The following is a 24,655-nucleotide window of genomic DNA, read 5'->3' as shown; positions in this document are numbered from 1 at the left end:
GATCTCTCAGCCTGAGTTTTCAGATTAGCCCACCTACTGTGGCCATTATGAGATGGTCCTGCTCTCCCTGAAGGTGAAGATTGGAGTAACATCACAAAACAAAGTTCCTCAGATACAATGTCACATACAAACCTTCATTTGTTTCATAAAGTCAACAAAGGTGGTTAAAGAACGCATACTGAGAAAATACAAAGGCTGCTGTTGCCAAACTTTTGATTTGAAAATTCTAGTTGCCTGGCTGTTAAGGTATTTCAAAGATTCCCATAATTTCAGAGTCATTTATCCTAAACAAGTATGCAGATTAGTTCTGACTCACCTCTCACTTTACCAGCTGCATGCAAAGCTGAGATACACTTCATTTCCTTTACACTTATACATACATTTTATTATAATGTTTTTAAACCATATATGTTTAAAAATTACATTCTATATTTGGTTTTTTTTACATTTAATACAGATGACAGATGATTCCCAGAGTGCTGTAGGTTTGCTAAAGTTCAGTACAGCACAGACTTCCCCTTTCACAATCTCATTCATTAAAACCTTAGGCCAGGGGTGCTCAACCTTTTAAAGAGCGAAGGCCACTTAAGTGATTTGGTAACCAGTTGCAGGCCACAATAAAATGAAATGGTTCAGAATTTAGAATTTTTATTTTTAATAGAAAAATGAAATTTATTTTCCTCCTGTAGCCACTGAATGCCAGTGGGAGGGAGAGGAGGAGAAGCTGGCTTTCAGCGGTTAAAGGAGAAAGATGGAAAGGATCAGTTCCTGTATATGCCGCCCCTTCTGTCCAAGTGTAAAACAGAATGTGACAGGGAGGCCACACGGGCCTCCTGGAGCATGGGGAAGGGGCACCATTGCGGCCCCTGAAGCTACACCAGTGTTTGGGGGTGTGTGGTAAAAACACATCCCAACTATGGGGTTTTACCACCCCAAAACCACAATTGTAAGTGAGCCCTTACTGCCCTGCGCCCCCTATAAGGCTGCTTTCACACTGATTCGCCGCAGTTTACCTGCAACACTGGTGCAGCACAGTGCACCTGTTGCTTTCCTGCAAGTTAGCTGCACTTACACTTACACACAGAGATGTCTATTATATCTTGCAGGTGTGGTGGGTGCACTCTCTGAAAGTACACAAAAACTCCTGCCTTCAGGAGTTTTGGTATTCTTTTAGAAAGCGCACCAAACTTGCAGGCTATAATGGAAGTGTGCTTCCCTGGTTTGAGGTCAAGGGCCACAGGTTGAGCACCCTTACCTTACACTGACTGAGCCATCCAAGATGGGATAATTTACTGCCATGATGCATTCCCTTGTGTGTGTATATTTCACTTTAAGCTATTGGACACTGTAACCAAGCTTTTTTTTTTTTTTTTTTTTTCCCCAACCGTTGGTAAGGAGAAACTGTAGAACACAAAAAAAAGGGCAGAAAGCTGTTGGCTGTCTGGAAAAAAAATATTTATATGCATGAATTCCTATTTTCTCCAAAAAAATAACTGTTACTTTTTGTTCCTTACTATAACTACTTTAGTAAATAAAATATGTACGTGTTTATAGAAAGAACACACATGCATGTGTATAAAAAAACATGTATGTGTTTATTATACATTAACTTTATAGATTAGACCCTATGATTTGACAGGATGTCATACTACAACTACTACTACTACTAAATGGTTAGTAGTCATGTCATACTACAACTACTACTACTACTAAATGGTTAGTAGTCATGTCATACTACAACTACTACCAAAACCGGAAGGGATGAAAAACAGATGTAAATGGACATACGGTCCATTTGTGCATCTGTTTTTGCATTGGTAAAGGATGTAAAAAACTGATGTAAAAACTGACGAGAAACTGATGAAAACTGATGTAAATTGATGTAAACTGATCCGTTTTTTCTTCGAAAAAAATGTGACTGAACTGATGAATAAGACGGAACCCTAAGGACCCTGTGGGGAAGGTATTCTGTAGACCAGCATGGGTAAACTCATTGCTGACAACACAGCTTGGGCTTACAGCATTATAACAAAAATGAAATTGAAGTACCACACCATGGCTAAAAGGTCCAGGTATCTGGTACATTTTATGGCTATGACTAAGGCTTATTGCCGAAACGCGTAACTCATTTTATATTCACATTTTACTCGTTCAATAAAGGTTATTACTCGGGAAGACGAGTGACGGCTATACCAATCTTACCAGCTGTACCAATGGTACAGGCACTTCTGATAAAAGTCATGAGGACAATCCAATAAGTTGCTAACATGTTTCGGGGGTCCAAGTGTGCCCCATTCTTCAGGGCTTGAATGACAGCCATGTGAATAAGATAGAGGTGAACTGGACATTTACTGTTACTTTCCAGTGTGATTAAAAGCACAGCAGCTGGTTTTACCCCTCCTCATTTTCATGACATAAAGGGAAGGCATTCTGTAGACCAGCATGGGTGACCTAACTATTGACAACACTGCTTGGGATTACAGTGCTGTCAGCTCAGTACAGGGAAAGAGAATCTTACTTGATTTCTGTCCATTACAACAGGTATTTTTCTGTACTGAAAGTATTTTTTAAAGAGACAAAACACTGGAAAATGTGTAGGCATTGCAAATATGTACTGAATATATTTGTTGTATTTTGTCCAGACATACACTTGAACATAAGCAATCCATAAAGATCTGTTCATGTAAGGTCGCCTGTTTATCTGTAGCTAGCTTCTTCTGGTTTAAGGTGTTGTAGGAGAATGTGTGTAGTCACGTGACTTTGGTACCACCAGGAGACCTAATACCTGGGAATGAGGCCAAGCCCCCTCCCAATGTGAACTTTACAGTTCTGACTCATCTTTTACAGCTGTGTAGGACAGAGCCAGGGGCATACCAAGCTACGATGTGGGGAGAGGCTAGCAAAAAATGTTCTACACATTTAATGATGTATTGCTAGATACCTGCACAGAAACTCTCTTTGCTAGAGAGCAGCTGTGTTTCACTTGCTGCCAGAGACCTTGCGTATGAATTTATGTAAGACCTGTGGGAAAATTTCATACTGTCTGAAACAGGCACTTGGCCATCATAACATTATACTTCCTTTCATTTTAATGGGCAATCTGCTGAAAAATGAACAATCAGGCACTTTTCCTCTCTGAGATTCTTGGACGCACTGAATGCTTCATTGGTATTTTTCTGGATAGATTTTCTACATAACCTTTGTTTTGGATAAACCACAGTACTAGTTGTATGAATGCTTAGATAAAGATCCTTAATTGAAAACTATAGTGGTTTTCAGGGGCGGACTGACAACTCATGGGGCCCCCGGGCAATAGGGGATCATGGGGCCCCTATGTCCTTGCCCAAACTCAAAAAAGCCTATGAAAAAGGTACCAGGGGCATCTCATGGGGCCCCCTACTGACCCCTGGGCCCTTGGGCAGTTCACGAGTTTCCAAATGGTCAGTCCGCTCCTGGTGGTTTTTGATCAATTTGACTTTAATTTTTAATTTAGGTTTACTGACTACCGTAATAATTTATATTTCTGTGTATTATTTAAATTTGGTCTTTATTTAATGAATTATACATCGAACTTTTTCCATGCCTCAATGTGCAGTGCATGCTGGGCTGTCTAAGAAAGCCCAGCACTATCTCTGCATTTGTTGACTGGTTCTATAGACCTAAGATTTAGGATGGGTATACACTAGTAGAATTTTAAATGAAAATTCTTAAGAAAATTTGTACAAAAATTCTCAGAACATTAAAATTTTGTTCGAAAGTAGTTCAAGATTTCACTTGCTGTTAACATTTAATTTAGCAAAAAAAAATGAATATACAATTGTGACACAAGTAATATAGTAATTGAATGTTATTAAAAATTACCTTTCCTTTTCAATCCACAATTCTGTGATTTGCTGTAAAATGCAGTATGTCAGCCTGGAGGTGTTCTGTGCACAGAATGTGTACAGAACACCCCCAGAAACATGCTTTCCTGCTGTGTGATTGGCCTATTGGTTTTCCCAGAAGTCTGCACTAAGATACAAGTCAGATTTTAGGAAAACTCTTGGTGAGATATTCCCTATAGGAAATCACATCTAAAAGGATGCACACCCTGCAATTTCCCTCATTAGAGCTCTGCAAGTGCAGCAGCTGATTGATAACTATGAATCCACTCCAATTAGATTCACTCTCCATATGTACACAGATAAACAAATAGTTATTTCTTGAGAATAACAAAATGTTGGAATCTGCAACAAAGTTTGTTAAAATCCTTGAAATGTAAATATCACCCAAAACGTACTCTCCGCTCCTCGCAAGACCTCCTACTAGCTCCCTTGACTCCTCCTCCCATGCTCGTCTCCAGGGCTTCTCCAGAGCTTCCCCCATCCTCTGGAACTCTCTACCCCAATTTATCAGACTATCACCTACTCTGCTCACTTTTAGGCAATCTCTGAAAACCTATCTTTTCAGGGAAGTCTATCCTGCCCTCAGCTAATACTGAAATCTTCTACTCTTCCAACCAGTCCATCCCCCACAGTTACTACCTTTTGTACCACTAGCCCCTCAAATCTCTCTTGTATTGAACTGTATTGTTGCTGTATTGTCTCCCGTTATATTGTAAATCGCTGAGCAAACTGTTGGCGCTATATAAATCCTGTATAATAATAATAATAATGTAAATTGATCACCCAGAGGGGAATGTTTTTTTTCTCAACAAAAGTGGAATTACTCTTTAACCGATAAAGATATACTGCTACACGGCAGCACGGGTGTGCAAAATCACGTATATATATACATGATTTTGCATTTCCGGGTAGGGGGTACGCACCCTACCCACGGCCATGGATGTCAGTTGCCGGATCCCAGCCGGTGATTACCCGCTGGCACCCAGTGATTACCAACAATCACCGACAGGGAGGAAGACTGTACAAATCCCAATCAGTGTGCTTACAGTAAAGCACCCCCCCACCCCCTAGTAAAACACTCCCTACACACTGTTAACCCTTTGATTGCCCCTCATTGTTAACCCCTTCCTGCCCAGTGCCATTAGTACAGTGTCAGTGCTATTGGTGTCACTGGGGATGTCAGCGACACCAAGTTAGTTCGCCCCAGTGTCAGAATGTCCGCCGCAGTCCTGCTGATTGCCGCCATTACTAGTAGAAAAAAAAATCCCAGTATGTATACCCCCATTTGTAAACGCTATAACTTTCACACAAACCAATTAATTTACACGTATTGGGATTTTTTGTAGTAAAGACATGTAGCAGAATAGATTTTTAAAAATTTTTTACTGGACATGGTTAATAGTAAAAAGTCCAAAATATTGTTTTTTTCTCAATATTTTTGGTCTTTTTTGCTTATAGCGCAAAAAATAAAAACCGCACAGGCGATCAAATACCACCAAAAGAAAGCTCAATTTGTGGGAAAAAAAAGACATACATTTCATTTGGGTGTGGTGTTGCATGACTGCGCAATTGTCAGTTAAAGTAACACAGTGCCGTAATTGCAAAAAATGGCCTGGTCAGGAAGGGGGGTAAATCCTCTGGAGGGCTATTGGTTAAATATGAACTCCAGGAAAGCAGCTATCTATACTTTTCTTTCAAATTAATAAACAATTATTCCTGGCTATTTGATCAACTTGGACAAACTTTAAGAGTACAAACATCTATAAAATTATTTTACCTGACATAGTATTGCTTACTGTGCTGCTTCTACCTCTGACCTGTAGATGTCACTAATTGCAGTTGTTACGGGTAAAATACGTTCTATACTCTGACAAGTTTGTTCATGTTCCTCTTTACTCAGAAGACTGCACATGGAGTATGAATGCCTGAACTTGTTAAGAAAACACTCTATAACTACTGTGCCTTCCAGACTACAGGATACAACACTAACATTTAAGTATAATATGTGCAATAAAATATTTTACAGTAATCCCCAGTAAATTGGAAGCTTATAGCATTTATATCCACTTTGCTAATGTTCATGTGCTTTCTAATATTTGATATAGCATTTGCAGTTGCCTGTTATTGTGGACAATTGCATCAATCCGGCTAAATAGGAAATATTGCAAAAGATTTTTTTTCATATTGTATACAATTCACGCTATATACAATTTAAATTTCAAAACCTGCTCCAAAATATCCAAATTAAGAAGATGACAACATTGTCAAGCAACAGCAACACTTCTACACACTCCTTTATATCCCTGGCTAGCGTTGCCTTTAAAAGGTGGAAGCTACACAGCCTGGGCAGCATTACTGGATGCATCAGGGGCCTTGTACTAAGCCCGGCCACCAGTGCAAGGAGGACTTGATTGGCTACATCATGGCCAGAGTGTATGGTCAAGTCCAGCTGATGGGGGCAAAGGGGGGTGTGAATGTAGAGAGACAAACCATCAAAGAAGGAATCAGAGTGCCACACAAGTGGAGGAGGTGTGGGCTGGAATTGGAGCTCACACAAGCCACAAAAGAGCAGAGAATGATCTACCGCCCTGCAGAAATGGGAACCCACTAGATACCAGGGAGGTTTTGGCCAACCTTCCATGCTGCCTTCTGTAGGCACATGTGAACTACCAGGGAGACTCACAAGGGCACCAGGGTGAGAGAAACCCCAGGACATGAGCCAGCAGAGACACATTGTAAGATAGTGGCCAGAGAAGCATGCTTGATACCAGAGGCTAATATCACATTGTGTCCACATTGTGTCATTCCCTTTAAAGTTAAATTAGGTGTTTTTTTTTAGCTTTCCATAAAGTTAAAGAAAAAAAATAAACAGAGTGAAAGCATTGCAACAATGTATTGCACCACCCCTACACATCACACAGCCAGCACGTGAACGTTATATGGAGCATAATTGGTAAAGGCTGGTGTGAATGGGATTCTACAGAAAACACAGTCTTCAAGGAATGCAATTTCTGATAGATAGCATATATGTTCTGATCACATAAATAATGAAACAGCAAAGGCTTCCAATACATTAACAGCGAAAAAAGCACAACAATTCATGATCAGAGCACATCGGCTATGAAAATGTGCATGATGCTTCTTGAAGATTGTGTTTTCTATACATGAGTGAAAGTCTAACTACAGCTCTATGGATACGTTGTGTACTGACATAACATTTGATGTCTTCATTTCATATACACATTTATCTGCTGTATTTACATGTGCCACAGTTGGCTATAGTACACACCTGCTGTGCTTTTTCAGTTTGCTGGATTCGCTGGAGCATTTTGTGAGAGTTCATAATCAATAGTGAAAGTATATGTAACTGTATATTACGGATGTGAAACCTGGTGATTATGTTTATTGGAGCTGGGTGGAGTCTTGCTTCTTATATGGCCAGCATACTGCCATTATAATCATCAGGAATGGCACAATTATAATATGGTATTCTATGTAAGCCCAGCAACCAGTAGATCGTGATCTACCATTAGCTCTCGGCCAGGTGACTCGTAGATCGCGGTCTGGGCTTGCTGACCCACCATCCCAGAGCATCAGAGTGCAATGCAGAGGGACTACTTGTAAAGTTGGAGCTGTAGTAGGGAGCAAGTTGATGACTGCTCTGTAGTGCTGACTCCAACACCCTGTCATGATTGATGGGTATAGCACCTGCCAAACATGACCCATTCAAGTGAATGAGGTCACTTTGCTAGTACCCTGTGCAATACAGCAAACAAGGGGTTAAACAGGCAGCAGTGTGTTGCTTTCTCACCACCTACTGACAGGCAATAGCACCTACTAAAAGCAACAGGGGGTGTATTTCCTGCTGCTGCATTTGTATACCTTTGGCTTCTGCCTCAGCAGCTAAAGGGGGAAGGGATTGGGGCGGTAAAACCATGACTCAACCACAGGGTTTTTCCCACCCCCAACTTTACACTTGAACAAGCCCTAAGAGTGCCGCTGCAGGATGCAACTCATTCACAGGTGCGGCAGACACTACTGCTCCTCTGCAAAGTGATCCAAGTGTGTTTGACAGGTGGTGAGGAGGCGATATGTTGCCTTCTCAACACCCGCGTTAAACGCATAATTGCTGTGTAATGCATGTGATTTTGACATGGTAGTACTGCAATTAGAGGTTTAAATGAGGTGTGAGAAGGTGACCCTGGCTGACACTGTGCCGGTGATCTTTGACTTCTCCCATGTTGTTCAGGTAGATCTCCACCTCTTTAAGGTTGCCTATCCCTGGTCTATAGATACCATTTATAAACAACATTTCATTATATTTACCTCGGAGGTCCGTATGAGATATCCTACACATCACTGCGCTTAAACACGAAAATGTATATTCCCACGTGATCTATACAGTATATGTGATGATTCATAGATGGCTCCGTGTTAGATTTTTGTCTCACAGGACTTGGTTCATTTACAGGTTCTCCTCCATCAATCCTATATCTTATTGATAGATGCGGGAGTGTGTAGGAGAGTTGCTGGTTGACAACATTGTCATTGTGTTTTTTTAATGTACGTGATGGGATATTTTTGGGTGAGGATTCAAATTCAAGTTACATACAGCTTAAATTACAATAAAGGATTTTTTGCAGCATTTCCTTTTTTGTGTTAATGGCTTACCCTGTTTTTTTGATGCACCATCCCTTTGGTGGCCGAGGGAACAGTCCAGGACATAAATATAAGATGGATACAGTGTTTGAAGTAATTTATAACCTATTGATATCACATATTTATTTCTAGATATGTCAGACAAGTATTCAAGCCAATTTCTGATATAGGTGTGACAGACTAGTCCTGAAGAAGCAGATCCTATCTGCAAAATGCGTTGACAAGAGCTATGAGTACTAAAGCTTGTTCATGGCATAAGTTACACATTATGGTCTAATGCTGATGTAATCTGCATCCATTGAATTGTTTTTAAACTAGTATTTTATATGTTTTTTTTCATGAAGAAATATTTTGTGATTATTTTTTCTATAAACGAATCTTGATATATGTGTATCCTTAGTGCCACTCATAAAAAAAATCCATCTTTCCTGGTATATAATTTATATTTACATACAAAATTTTATGAGAGTATTTTACTCTGTTAACACTTCTGTATATTTTTACTGATCATTATTTCAATGTTTCATATTTCTTGTAGTTATTGATCTTCTGGAAGCTCTGAATGTTACACGTTCTATCAAGGGGGTCACAAAGTCCAAGGGGCTTGACCCTGGTTCACCAGCCTGGAAATTCAGACCACGTGTCCCTCACCTAACACTTCCTTGGGACTATTCAGTCTATCTTTTATCCACTACACAGGGTTCAGTTGGCCTACATTTTGTAGCTAAGCAAGCCAAGAACAACCAAGGAACATTGCTAGCCTTTTTGTCTCCAGCTGCTATGAAGAGGGACGGTCATCCTCTTTTACGCCTTGTTTCTGACACACAAGAAGACCAGTTGCGTTTAGAGTACCGCACCCCTCAGACCATGGAACCAGCCTCTTTGTTGCTCCCAGGTGGATCACCGTTTTCTGGCTCTAAATGGGCACGACTTGCACTAAACATCGACATTCACAAGATCACACTTTTCCTGGATTGTGAAGAACCAGTGATATTTAGAAAGGAAGGAGAAGATGAGGTATTGAGCCTTATTCTTCCCCTGGATCTTGAAATTTGCTTTGCAAGTATCCCAGGAAACAAAGAAAGCAAGTTCCTGGTAAGAACATTGTTTTATCCACTTGTTTTTAATACGTTTTTCATCTTAGACTTTCATGACATTCACTTACGATTTGATGGTGCTATTTTTGCTAGATATGACCAGAATGTTTTGGTCTGTGATTTTACTTGCTGTGCAAGCCATTATATTGCCTGTCATTGTTCGTTTGCTGAACTTGGGCCTATATAATTTTTGAGAATGCTATAGAACATTGATTTGTACAATTACTGTTTAAGCCTGTAGAATTGAATTAAGAAATTTACAGTATTATGTTTCCCCTGCACAAATATGCAGAGGATTGGGTGTTTTTCTGATTAACTTCAGCATTCAAATTGTATTACTGAATAGTTTTTAAAATCCATTGTGAAAGGTAACTTAGAGAATTAATTTTGTCATCTTCCTTCAGGGCTATTGGCAAACAGCCGAGATCTCTCCAACTGGATTTTCTCGTAGGCCATGGCACTGTGAAAATCGCTCAGGTGAGATTAAAAATTCTGTAGACCAGTGTTTCCTAGTGCATCTTGCCAGTTTTACATTAAATTGCATTAGGTAATTGTGTCAAAATAAGCATTGTTGATGTGTCAGAGGAATTCTTTGTATGATTCTCTGACAGACTCAATAAAAAGAAAGTGCATCCTTCCTTTACATGTCACCTAACCCATGTTTGATGCTATCCCCCGCCTCTGCTGCTAAACTTTGTGCCATCTTCAATTTAATGTAATTTGTCATTACCTCCTATGTAAACAGGCAGACCAAGTAAATTCTGTTAGAATACTGGTGTTCCCTTCCCTAAAATGTTGCTGCTTGAAGCAAGGCTGCATTTTAGCCCATTGCTGCTCTTGGCACACTTGAATGATGATGTCCCCTTTCCACAAAGCTAAATTGCTGCCTATGCCCCTTATAATCCTACCTACAACACAATTGCTGCCACATTACCTATAAAGAATTTTATAAATACATTTTTTGTTTTGCACATAAAGCAAAATGCTATAAAGACATTGAATAAAACCTTCTCAATGAATGGTTTATGTTGTTGCTAAAGCAAACATTAGAAGGGTTAGATGTGTGATCTCAGTTTCTTCAACTGTCAAATGGTTGTTCGGATGCAATTTACAACCTGGGATTCCCAACATACTCAAGTCTGTAGAGTTGCTTGAGTATGATGCAGAAAAAAAATGTCTCCTTTGTCGCAGTTCTGTGGTGGAAAAAACTTTTTAATAAAAAGCTCAGAGAGGAGTGGCCAGATTTGAACAAGCCAGCAGAAAGTCCACACAATGTGCTCAAATAAATGATCACTTTGTCCTGAATGGGAAAAGTGAGAGTTTATTTAAGGGAAGTATTGGTAGAGGTTGAACATTTTAATGGCAGTTGCATTTACACACTTGTACTTAAAGGTTTTCTTTTGGAGAGAACACCCGGAAATGCAGCTTAGATAGATAGTTGGTATTATACTAGTTCCTGGGCACCACTCAAAGCTGGCTAAATACTAGTAGAAATTTTTCATTCAATTTTCTAATCATTAATGGGGTCAAGTAGATGTTTGTTTCCAATCACAATGACAAGAAATTCGAAGGAGCAGGATGGAAAACTTTTCTGAACAAACTAATTTCTAACAGTGTATGTGTTTTTCATATGGGAACTTACAATAGTTCCAAAATAGAATGTTCAAAGCCAACCAAATTTTAAAGTACTTTTGAATGCCATTTGTCCAGTCATCCACTGTACAAAGAATTTTCACACACATTTACTATTGAATAGCCAGCTTAGGATGCATGCTATATGTGACAAGGAGCTTCAACATACTCCCCACTGTTCCTCTATCTAACCTCAATAAGGCACTGAGCCATTCTCTTTGGAAGCAAGACAACAGGAGGTGTACCAAAGCTCCTTGCTGCTCCATTGCATACTTCCCACTGTAATGGCTCTGAAGACTGCACAATGAGTGAAAGTTACTTATACACCTGCCCCCTTAGTAATGGAAGATAGAGCTCACGTCTCACTCTCCCACTGTCTCTGTCAGTCATTGAAGTGTCCTATTGGACAATGAGACATCTCAGTGGCATTCTTCCCATCTACTTCAATGATTTACAACTTCTAGGAGCATCAGGCAGGCATAGTATATACAGGGTAACATTGCTCCAAGTTGGACCAATGTAACTATGTAGAAATATACTATGCTTGGTATTCATATTTAAGGGGAGAGGCATGGCAAGGGGCAGGAGGAGAATGAGTGCCTGCAGTTCAGCTTTAAAACAGGAGCAATTTGTATGTCTCATTTCCATCACAAATCTCAAAAAAAGGAAGACAGAGGCCATATAATGGTGACATCACTTTCTTCAGAAGTCTTCAGGGAGTTTCCTTAGGCAGGTCCTAACACCTCTCATAATGCATTGAATGTTCTGTGATGTTGTTTTTAAGACAATAATATTATTAAAGGTTTTAGGTTGCCTGACTTGTGCTCTCGCTGGTCTTTGTACACATGAACCTTCAAATCGGTGCCTATTGTTTGATGGGGCACCCCATTTATGTCAAGAGCTGCCTCATCAGTGCCACTGTACTTTATTATAAAGTGGGTTGCTGTGTGTGGTTTAGTGCTCACTAAATAAACGTAAGAGGAGCTGGAGTATTTTTTTTTTTATACCAAGAACATACACCTTGGAAGAGGGCTGTTTTCTATGAGAGAAGAGGTGGCATAAAGAGGGGTGAGCTGTGTGTGCCTTTTCCTGCCACTGTGCTTTATTACATTATAACCAATCTTCTAATAATTTGAATCCAGTGCTTTGTGTCTTATTTGTGCCACACTATAGTCTGCTTTGGCAGTGTAAGAATGAAAAAGACATACTGAAATAGTAAAAAATGTTTACCAAAGCAGGTCTGGATACATAAAATAAGCAACCTTTTCAAAAGAGTGTAATGGGCCTTTACAAGTTTGCACATGTGTAAAAGTGCGTGTTTGCCAGTTTTAGGTACATGAATAGCTCGTTCCGGTTCATGGACTGGCAGTGGTGTAATTGTGCTGCTGCCAGGTGCTGTAACAAGTCTATTCAATAAGAGAAATAATAGTAAAATTGGCTCCATTTCAGAGCATATAGTGTTATCTTTTCTGAGCATTTACTGTATCTTGTTTGTATGTTCTATATATATGCGATGGAACGCGGTGTCCGACCCCTGCTCTTCTCACCAACTCGTGACCGAAGGACCAGCCGATTTCGCACTGGGCTGTCACTTGCGTAACAATGCCACTCTCAGCTGTGCCCTGCTGAAAGATTTTCCAGCTTGCGGGACCACAATCTATGTGCCAGCAGCCTGAGAGCAATTGTTACTGGGTTAGGTTAATTATGTAATTAACCCTTCACACTGCCACCACCACCTTTTAACAGAGAAGGAGGAAACTCACAAATCCTAACAATAACACTGTGATATTAGCATAAGCGTATGTAATACACACTGCCACCACAGACAGGGGTATTCAGAGGATTATTACATACAGTAGCACTCTTCAAGAGACAGGGATTCTTTAGTTTGCATTAAAAGCTTTAGAGATAGTTTCAACACTTTTCAAAATAGGGTTTATTACTAAAAAGGTCAAAATGGTGCAATTAAAATATTTACAGAAAAAGATGTTACAAAGACATAAAGAGAACAATAAAGCAACAAAGAAATAAAAGAGGAGTTAAGAAGGCAGAATACTTGCAAAGTCCTGGTTTAAGCAGAGTCCAAGTGTCCGAACAAAAAGATTGCCTTGGCTCTCAAGTCTGTTAGATGTTTCCTGATTGATGTTAAACGAGAGCTCTCTTCTCCAGGCCTGTCAGGTTTTTTTCTATGATATAAAGGGGGTGTCGCCTGAGAACAAATGACCAATCATCCAATTTGGGGATGGGGGCTAGGCAGTCCCCAAGTTATTGAACAAGTCCCAACTGCAGTTTTATACTAATATTAATAACTTCCAGTATGTGCAGGTAGTATTCTAGCAACGCTGTAAAAATGGGTATAAGTAAGCGCTAAAGGTAACGAAGCCGCTGAACACAAAAGGTACCAAAAACAACCTCCAAAAATTCACATATAGAAAGGTGCAGCGCTTATATGTTAAACATGCAAGATATTAAAGTGCAAGAGTATATCACTGCAAAACGCAGGTCGGGTATAGTTGTTATAATGCCCCTTATAGTCTCAATTTGCCACACAAATATATAGTTCACAATCTCCCAGTGAGTAGGGTGAGGTGAAGGATCAAATGGATCTCTGTTGACACACGGTGATAGCCAAAAAGGTGATGTATGGTGATATCCAAAATTGGTAAAAGATTGTGCACTCACCAGATGCACAACCAATATGCGCATGTAAGAGATAACCCCTCTCAAGGTATGGTTCCAGGACTCATCAAAGGCAAGATCTGGTCAATCTCTACGATGTAGACCCCCAGCTGTCATGCATGGCTCTGTCCCCTATTGCTCTTTGCTCTGCAGGTAGTTGGAAGCTCACCAGAGAGCCCCTTGAGCATACATCCAAAAAGCTTCAGACTACTGCTGGGCAGCTTTATTTTAAGTGTGATGTCAGCAGTCCCTGCACACTCAGTTTGCATGTTCTCCCTGTGCCTGCATGGGTTTCCTCCAGGTTCTCTGGTTTCCTCCCACACTGCATGGAATTTTTTCCGTAGAGTGCCCCTGTACTCCAAAAACCTGGGTTACACTATAATGTAATAACCAACCAGCCTCTTGGTTGCTAGGACTGGCTTCATAACTTTCTGCCTCTTCTGATTTGCTATTGACCAAGGATTACGGTGATGGCCAACTGTTACTTCAATGTGGAACTGCACTTTGGTGTGTCTCACATGCTTATCGCCTACGAAAGATGTTGTTAAAACCTGAGTGTCACCGCTCTGTGCCTGGCTTCCTCTTTTCTCCTCAGCCTGGTCACAGCTTGCCATGCGCACACAGCTCTGCCTCCTCCTCCTCCGGAGCTCAGACGAGGGGGGCGGAGTCTACACCCACCGGACAAATACAGCTAACCCGAGTGAGACGATGGAGCTGGCTGGATCCTGAGGGAAGAAAGGTCACGTGACAGGCTGCTCAGTGATTGACATGCCTAGCCGCCAGTAACGGCACGGGTAGGGTAGTTCTCATACACTTGCGAGATGCAAATCATGTATATATATGTGATTTTGCGCAGCCCTGCCACCCTTTAGCAGTATTTCTTAAATAGGGCAGCCTGGCAACTGAATAAATAGCTTAATGAAAGGGTAAAATAAACAGAATATAAAATAAACGGCCATTTTTAACCTCGGAAACCACTAAGCAGCTTTTTCACTCCCTTGTTATCTCTCGCCTTGACTATTATAACTCCCTCCTCATTGGCCTACCTCATCGCAGGCTATCCCCTCTTCAGTCTATCATGAATGCTGCTGCCAGACTCCTCCACCTTACTAACCGCTCCGTATCTTCCACCGCTCTCTGCCAATCCCTCCACTGGCTTCCAATTGCCCAACGGATAAAATTCAAAACATTAACAATAACATATAAAGCCATTTATAACTCTTCCTCAAATTACATCACCAATTTTGTCTCCAAATATCAGCCAAACTGTACTCTCCACTCCTCGCACTATCTCCTGTTCTCTAGCTCCCTTGTCTCCTCCTCCCATGCTCATCTCTAGGACTTCTCCAGAGCTTTCCCCATTCTCTGGAACTCTCTACCCCAATTTATCAGACTGTCACCTACTCTGCCCACTTTTAGGCGATCTCTGAAAACCTATCTCTTCAGGGAAGCCTATCCTGCCCTCAGCTAATAACACTGTTCAACAGGTAAAAAGTTTTGGGCATAAAATTAGCTAATCTTACATAATTTTGGGGTGCTGAAAAAGAAAATGACCCTAAAAAATGTTGATTGGCTCTAGTTTCCATGATATATTCACCCATCTAATGACGTAAGCCATTCAAAATGATGATGCAACTTCAGCTGCATATTGCACAATTGATACTGGTGACCAATAGAAAATTGCATGTATACTGAGATGATGCAATATTAGCCTTTAATTGCATCACTTCACTGCATAAAAGCTGCAGTATCTGTAGCTGATTGTAGTTCGACAGCGTCTTTACATTTCGTTTTATGATTATGTAGGCTACTCAGTAATGCCTCGAACTTGTGTGAATAAAGCAGATAATTTCTGCTATATCTGCGGTGAAATAACTTTTATCTCACAAAAAAGGAGGATAACAGGAATGATTAAGAAAGCCTACAACTTGTATTTTGGCTGCAAGATAGGAGACCAGGACAAGAGCTGGGCACCACATATATGCTGCAATTCTTGTGGGATGGCACTGGAGCAATGGTTGAATGGAAAAAAGGCATCTATGCCTTTCGCTGTGCCAATGATTTGGAGAGAGCCAACAGATCATGTTAGTAATTGTTACTTTTGTATGGCGCCTCCAATTGTAAAAGGGCTAAATAAGAAGAAAAAGTTATCTGTCCACTATCCAAATATTCCATCGGCAATACGTCCAGTTCCTCATGGAGAGGGGCTACCAATTCCTAAAGCACCAGAATCCTTCGTGGTTGAGTCAAGTGAGGAAGAACCTGAAGCGTGTAGTCACGTGCAGTTGTAAGAGATAGCCCTTTCCTCGAATACAAGAGAAAAGCCAAGAGAAGCAAAACCGACACAAACTGAAGACAAAACTAGTGAGAATCCTAAGTATTAAAATGATTCAACTTAGCTTATGGCTATAATTTTTCTTGGTAATCCTATGCAATATATTATGCCATTTAGGCTTTGTTATGTAGTCAATATCACTTGCTTTATATTTGTGGAAAGACATCTATCTATATAATTATTGTGCATTATGTAGTCATTACGCCTATAGTAGAAAACTTTCCGTTTACAGAAAAACTAGAGCCAATTGACAAATTTCATTGTTATATTTGAACTCAGAATGTGAAATTCATTAAGAAATGGATCCTTTTGTTTCCAAAACTGGCAAAAAATAAAAATTTGTTGAACAGTGTAATGGAATCTTCTACTACTCCTACTAGTCCAACCCCCACAGTTACTAACTTTTGTACCACTAGCCCCTCCCTCTTAGATTGTAAGCTCCAAGGAGCAGGGCCCTCCTAACCTTCTTGTATTGAACTGTATTGTTGCTGTATTGTCTCCCATTATATTATAAAGCTCTGAGCAAACTGTTGACGCTATATAAATCCTGTATAATAATAATAATAGAATAATAGCTTGACCTATTGAAAGTGAATACTTTTGCAGTATTTCAATAAACCCAAAATAGCTCATGGAAGCAGAAAACGTGTAGTATTAAAAGAGCTTCAATGAAAGCAAACCCCACACACGTTCTATAAACATTCATAAAAACGGTGTGTGACCTGCTTAGAATGATCACACTTTTATAAACAATTACTTTAATTTATCACTGCTCCTTCCACTGACCAATTTTATCCATATTGCCCCTTTGCTGTCTCTATACATTGGTCTAGGCCTTTTTAGTTCACGCCTCATTACTTTAATTAAAAAGCATCTGAGACCCCCTCATCCTCCTAACAAGATGAGGTCCTCTGTCCTGCCTACTTCCCACATCAATCAGAATTCCTACTCTTTCCCCCATCCTCAGACCTTTCATTGCCCTCAGCTCCCTTCATTGCTGCAGGATGTTTCTGTTACGGGCTCATAGACATGAAGCAGTGTGGGCTGGGCTGTGTGTCTGAAAATACACCAACTTCATACAATGGAGTACAATGTACTGATGGATATTAGACAAATAGGTCTACTTCTTCCTCAGGGAACAATACTATGTAGTAACCGTATCACACTATACTGCATTGTCTGTTTTAAAGGGTATGCTTGGTCTGTCAACTGTTTTTAGATATACATTTAAAATATATCAGCTTGATATAAATAACCTAGACAATGAATAAAAAACAGATTAGGCCCCACCAAGAATTAGGCTGTACACCTGTAGAATTTCATTATAAAATTGTCTTTCAGAAGGTTCAGAACGTTTATCTAAACATTTAAGGTGATGATTCAACAATTGGATTCAACCACAGCTTGCAGAAAAAAATAAAGGAAGAGGATGCTGTCAAGTTTAATGGGAACAAACAAATTTCTAATTGTTGAATTCCCTATGGGATGAGAAAAATCATAACTAGTTTTATGTCCATGTACATGTCAAAGTTAATCCAAAAGTAGAACATTTCTTTGCTCCTGTAAATTGTTTTTTATCTCTTCAATACAAAAATCTAAATATTTACATGGTACGCAAATGAAGAGTCATTCGAATGTATTCAAGTCGATGAAGGCACCATTGTTGTTTAAAACAGTCAAATGAAATTCTACAGGTGTAAGGCCAGAATTAGTACCTGGTGTTGTCTGGATTAAAGCTATTGTGAGGGAAAATTAACCACTTGCCCTCCAGAGGATTTACCCGCGCTGCGTTAACTGACAATTGCGCGGTCATGCAATACTGCACCCAAAGTTAACATCTGGGGGGGCGATCTAAGGGTTAACTGTGTGCTGTTTTACTGTGTGCTGTGTGCGTTCTTTACTGTGCAAGCACACTGCTTTGTATGGCTCTGCTATAAAAGGGAGACACTAAAGCAGTAGGCCACAGTACTCAATGGGCTAGGCAGTCTGTGTTTCAATGTGATAAACTGTGGTGTAAAGTGTACTGAATTGAACAGTTGAAAATAACACAGTCACTTGCAACTTGTGATGATCTGAGTTATGGAACCCTCTCACCCGGTCTGTAGTATTTGCAACACAGGCGGTGGTTTCTCTGTTGGGGGGCCCCGTGTTCTCTGGATCACTATGTCAAGGAAGCGATGCTGATGGCAGTGTTACAATCCGCCTGCCTGCTGGATTGACTGGTCTGCAGTCTCTCTTTCCCTCTATGCAATGTGGCCCAATCCAGTCTGTGAGTCCCACATTGTCTTCTCTATAAAAAACATATCAGATACTCCAGCATGCCAAAATATTTTCCTGACCAATGTTATCAGGTTTCATTAATTGGTTACCATAAACTGGGCTGGGCTGGTGCAGTATGCAAAGGCACATAGAAACTGGTTATCTATAACTGTTGATTTGGCTTTACAAGTTGAAATAAAGTGTTTTGGTGTAGGAGCAGAAAATGGTTACAAACAAAATTTAACCCATTTTACAGATGAAACTGCCGGTGGTGGGGGTGGCAGCAGTAAACCGCTGCCTTTCATTAAAAAAAAAAAATCCCCTGCAAGACAATGGCATAATGTGCTAGTCTAGTGTAACACCCTGCTACTATTCAGACTGCAGGATGTTAAAATAGACACAAGGTGGCAGTGTCCTGTAACTCAGTGACACACACTGGTAAAAGCTTTATGAATCTTATAAACTGAACTGCAGGAATTTGTTAGAAGGCTGCTAATTGGGGGACTACATCCCAGAAGAGCTGGAGTGTGGGCGAAGGCATATAAATGTAGAAGCCCAGGAACATGAAGTGAGAGGGGAAAGAGCTGGAGAGCAGAAATGGAGAGAGTGAGCTGTGTGGGCCACCAGAGTACGGGACCAGGCCGCAGAGGGAGAGATGAGAGGAGCCAGGAAGGATCGATGACCACCAACATCACCAACCTAGAGAGACGGAGAGACATCTTGCCGGCAGGCGAATCAGAGTGCTTTGATTGGACCGAGCGCTTCAGTGGGGATCAGAGACCCCCACCTGCTGAGAGTGAGAGACCGCCAGGACCTGCTGGAAGCCACAGATCGAGGGAGAGAGTCCCATTCACCAGCCAAACAAGTGAACACTGACACTTCTTTCCAATCTGTCACTTTCCGGCACACAGTTGCGGACATTGCATATAGTTAACATATGTTGTACGTAGTTCCCCAGGCCGCTACTGTTGAACACATTTGCAGCATAGTTCAATCATCAGAGCTGGCCACAGTGCATGCCTTCTGCAGGCCAAACCACCTCATTGTTCTTAACCATCGGCCTACCCTCTTAAAGGAACATCTACCACCATTGCCATTAGTTGCTGCAGCCCAGAGAGGAGTTGCCCTTTGCCAGCAAGTGCTTCTGCCAACTTCTGACACCTTTTTGCCTAAAGTATGCAACCTGCTTAGTACATTAAAGGGACACCACCCAAGTCAAGGGATATCTGTTCTTTCCTTTTTTTCCCTTGTATTATTCCTTTGAGGGACTGCCACATTCATCTCTTCCCACCTATAAAGTCTGGGATCGTTTTAGTGCCATCAGATCCTGAAAGCCCAAAGTGAGCTAGTTCTACCTTAGTTTCCTTGCTCACTGGGGAGTAGAAGCATCTCAGGTTTGAGGTTTTGGGTTATGTTCTGAATAGCAGGCTTGCCAACACTGATTGAGATTTTGCTGTATGTGTTGTTTTCTTTGCTTAGAATTATTAGAGTGGTATTTGCCGTTACGGACACATATACCAATTTATGCTGTTTGACCGAGCTTACATCCAAGTTTAATATAAACATCCTATTAGTTCACTCCAATCTGTGTGTGAGACTATTTTCTGGTCATAATTTACTCTGGTCAGGAGAGTACTGTGGTGTCAGCAGGGGTTGGGCTTTCAGAGTGGGGTCAAGAATGACAGGGAGCTGCGAAAATAACTGATAACTGATCCTTAAGGGGGTAGTGTTACACTAGTATGCATCACATACTAGCACATTATGAAATACTTACCTTACAACAAAGCCCTTCAACGGTGCGCTGTCACTGCTGACATGGCTTCCATCTTCCCCCGGTCTGCCTTCGGGTTCGCTGGCTCTGATCCTTTGAATGGCCGAGCCGTGATGATGTCTCTCCCATGCATTTGATATGTTTTTTGCAACAGAAAAAAGGGATTTTTTTTTTTTAATTTTTCTGTCTTTATGCAGTAAGAAAAACTGTGCTTTTAAATACCACTAAGTGAAAGAGCCTTCTGTCTCAGAAAGAAGTGATATAAAATTGATTTGGGTACAGTGTCGCATGACTGAATAATAACCTATTGAAAACTAAAAAATGGCCTGATAATGAAGGGGTTTTACAGGCTGGTACTGAAGTGGTTAAATACCCAACCATTTGCAGATGAAATAAGGAAAGTAGAATTTGGTTTTCATATGATTGGATAATTGAAGTTATCATTGACACATTTTATTTGGAAAGAGTCTCAATTATGCTATTACATTAGCCTCACCATACAGTAAAATACAATAACATGCCAAGAGAGGAATACAACAGCCTAATTACAAATGTAACCAGAATAAGGGAATTATGACCGTTAGCAAGAACCTTATAACCCCTATATGTTGTAAATAGGTAACCAGTTACAATAACTGGCATATAATACAGTAAATCAGTATGAACCTCTGTCAGACTAAAATGGAGTTATGTGAATGAAACATAGCCTCCCCCTTTCCGTGGCTAGTGTGCTTCACTATGTAACCTTCCTTCCCCACACAAACAAAGCTCTACAGTGAGTGCAGTGTTTCCCCCCTCGCTAACAGTAATCTGTATTGTCCCTCTGGAGGTATCGGCCCTGCTGGGGACTGGAGAGAGGTTATAGAGGTGTGAGGAGCTCCACTAGACTTCATAATGAAATGGAGCCCCTACAGGGTCCAAAACACAAATTTCTCTACTTACACAAACCGGGGCTTTGATTCCTCTGTGCACACAGACAGTATGTATATGAAAACAATGTTTCCTGTGCAGACAAAAACAAAATGTGGATGGTCACTGGATAACATGCATATGTACAAAAGCACAATATGAGGACAGTACTAAGACTGGAGCAAACAGAATCTGGAGCAGATGTACATAGAAAACACTTAGCTCCTAGCTTTAGCTGGTTCATTTAAAGTGGAACTTAACAGTTCTGTCCTTTACAGTCAAGGAAGCTGCCATATTAGCCTCTTTTTGGTCTGCAGTTTGTGATCAGCGTGGACACCAGCCATTTGATGGCTTGGCAATTCAATTGAACATTTTTGTTTACCATAAGCACATCAGTAACTGTAATATTTATCACTGAAGACATGCCTTGAATGTAAGGCTGTGTTCACATCAATGAGCTGCGGTTTGGGTGCAAAACATGCAAACAATCGCGCTGCACCCAAACTGGAGCTCACTGGTGTGTACCCATCCTGTTCAGGGAAACTGTTAAATTGTTGGATTCACCCTAGGTTCACATCTGTGCAGGTAGTGCCACTGTGGATCCGCACGAACATCCGTGCAGCGGCACCACCCGCACAGAGAAATGCGGACCAGCGGGTGGGTGCCATTAGTTCTAATGGCACGCCACCCGCACTGGAAAATGCAACTGTACTGGGAACCGAGGTTCCTGTGTGGGCTGCGTTTTCCAAAGAAGTGCAGGGACTTCTTTCCTGCATGTCACGGGTATGGGAGTCCATTCAAATGAATGGGCTCTCATGCCCATGCAAAACGCGACCCACACAGCCGCATATATGTGAACCAGGGTCAACTAAACCCATCGATTTACTGGTTTCAAAAAACATTTAAATTCCCAGCATGCCGGGAATGCTACAGTAACTGTCATGATTGCTTCTACTGCCAACCAAACTGTCAAACCATCAAATGGCTGGCGTGATAACTGATCATATGTGCAGCATCTAGGTAGTTGCAGGTCAAATAGAGGCTTATGCAGGACATAGACGGGGAGAAAACCGGACGTTTTTTTTTTTTTTTTAAATGAAAAATTGGTCGTTTAATCAGCCGACATTACCACTATTGGTAAAAAAAAGGTCGGCTGATTTTCTTCCCGTCTACGGCCGGCAATTATATAGAATATATGCAGAAGAAGAAGAAATAGAATATGCAGAAGAAGAAGAAATGGAATATGCAGAAGTAGAAGAAATAGAATATGAAGAAGAAGAAATAGAATACGAATAAAAAGAAGAAATAGAATATGAATAAAAAGAAGAAATAGAATATGAAGAAGAAATAGAATATGAAGAAGAAGGAATAGAATATGAAGAAGAAGAAATAGAATACGAATAAAAAGAAGAAATAGAATATGCAGAAGAGGAAAAAGTTGCAACATTGTATCTATTTGTATCCATTTCAGATACAGATGTTTCTATTCAGATACAAATAGATACAATGTTGCTATACTTTTAAATGTCAAATATAATATCGGCCTGAAATTCTTTTTTTTTCTTCTTCTTCTTCATATTCTATTTCTTCTTTTTCTCCTTCTTCTTCATATTCTATTTCTTCTTTTCATTCATATTCTATTTTTTTCCTTTTCTTCTTTTCCCTCTTCTTTCATGTCACTGCTCATGCGCATTTTTAAATATCGGAAAAAGATCAGCAAATTTGTCCATCATTGCCGTGAAAGTTGGCAGAACGACAAATTTGGCTGATTCATTTCCAGCAGGACTGATAATCTAAAAGGTCAAAAATCACGAAAAACGGCCGACCGATTACCGCACTAACAATCCAAAAATCGTCCGATTTTTTTTTTTTTTTCGGCTGATTTTCGGTCGTTTTTTATCTCATCTATGGCCCGCATAAGAACTTCACTTCCTTGGCTGAAAAGGATAGGAGGGTTTAGTGCTGCTTTAAGCTTTGAAAATTAAAGCTGAAAGCTGACTTGTTGCTGTGCACTGCTGCTCCATATTCTAGCTGCTCCAATCTTAGTAAATTCCTCTCAATGATTTATACCATAAAACATTGCAAACAGACCAGTTACTGGTAAACTTTCATTTGCCTAACCCAGGAGTTTCTAATTTACAACACACAGGCTAAATTCCGCCCCCTACAGCATCGGGTCTGGCTCTCAGCCCAGTGTCAGGTTCCCTCTGCTGCTCTTTTTTTCTACTAGTCAGTTGGCTGCTAGTACTGCTGGCAGTCTAGCAACTGATGACGTGCTTGCTCCGGCAGGAGGATGGAACTTCTTCTATCGCTACCTGCTCTGCCTGTCCTGCAGCTTCACTGACTACATCCATGCTGTAAGCAAAGTAAAGGTGGCACACTGATAGGAACTATGATGTAAGGGGGCTGTGCTGCTGACCCTGATGGTATCCTGATGTAAGGATGGTTCTGACAATGACTCTGATGTAGGGGAAATGTAACTAAAATGGTAATTGATACACCACACCACTACTAAGAGGTCCTGATACAACTTTATTCCAATAAAAGTCGGGGACAATTGGCTATTTTTTGGATTGTCAACCTGACTTTTATTGGAATAAAGGACCTCTTAGCAGTGGTGTGGTGTTTAAAGTTTCCATTTTTGCTACATTACACTTCAAGCCAAGGAGACCATGTAGATCCTCTGGGGTGTAGAAGCCACCTGTCCAGAAACCAGATTATTTACATTAGTGTCAGTACTTAAAATAATAATAACATAAGACCCTGATTTATTGGAGCTCCAATGGGTATCCTGATGGAAGTGGGACTCTGAGGGGACACTGATTTAAGCGGGACACCGATGGGAACCCTGATTTACAGAGGACTCTGATGGGGACCCTGATGAGGACTGTGATGTTGGGGAGGACTTTTCTTTGTTTTACTGAAGTTCTTTCTCTTTTGTTCTTAATTATATCATGCTGATTAAAAAAAGATTGAAGAAAAACTTGTTCATTCATTTATTATTCATTGACTTATATAACTATTTTTGGCCCTTAAATATTTGTAAAATATACAATGTGGACCTTGTGCTGAAAATTTTGGAGGTCCCTAGCCCCTAACCATACAGAACTCCTAAAAGCTGATACCTGATTGAATTACATTGAATGTTTTCATTGAATCATGTTATTAATTATTTCATGCTGATCTGTTCCAATATTGTGTTTTAAATGGACTTTGTTCAATAAAGAACAGCTGTCTCCTAAAGCAGTGTAGCTTGTACAGTGGTGGTGACTCGTTAACAAAGTATCAGACTTTGCTGCAGCTTGCTACCATTAGAGATTGCGGTAGTAAAAGAGTTTGTCCCTGTACCTAAAGATACTTCCTTCCCCTTATCTAACAAGAAATGATGGCCCAAAAATGTCTTCTATGGTCTTGGTTTGCATATGGTCAT

General features: G+C 40.5%; 1 protein-coding gene across 1 annotated transcript in view; it reads left to right on the top strand.

Annotated features, from left to right (window-relative positions):
* KCP (kielin cysteine rich BMP regulator) overlaps positions 1-24,655 on the top strand; it is a 140,734-nt gene that overhangs the window by 3,889 nt on the left and 112,190 nt on the right. The window contains exons 2-3 of the mRNA XM_089676951.1: positions 9,082-9,638; positions 10,045-10,117. Of these exons, the coding sequence (XP_089533077.1) occupies positions 9,082-9,638; positions 10,045-10,117 (630 nt within the window). The remainder of the gene's footprint in view (positions 1-9,081; positions 9,639-10,044; positions 10,118-24,655) is intronic.

Source organism: Staurois parvus, unplaced genomic scaffold (assembly GCF_062004578.1).
Source record: "Staurois parvus isolate SC_StPar_1 unplaced genomic scaffold, SC_StPar_1.0 ptg000175l, whole genome shotgun sequence".
Classification (NCBI taxonomy): domain Eukaryota; kingdom Metazoa; phylum Chordata; class Amphibia; order Anura; family Ranidae; genus Staurois; species Staurois parvus.
The sequence above is the reverse complement of the archived record's forward strand: the minus strand, read 5'-3'. Positions and strand labels throughout refer to the sequence as shown.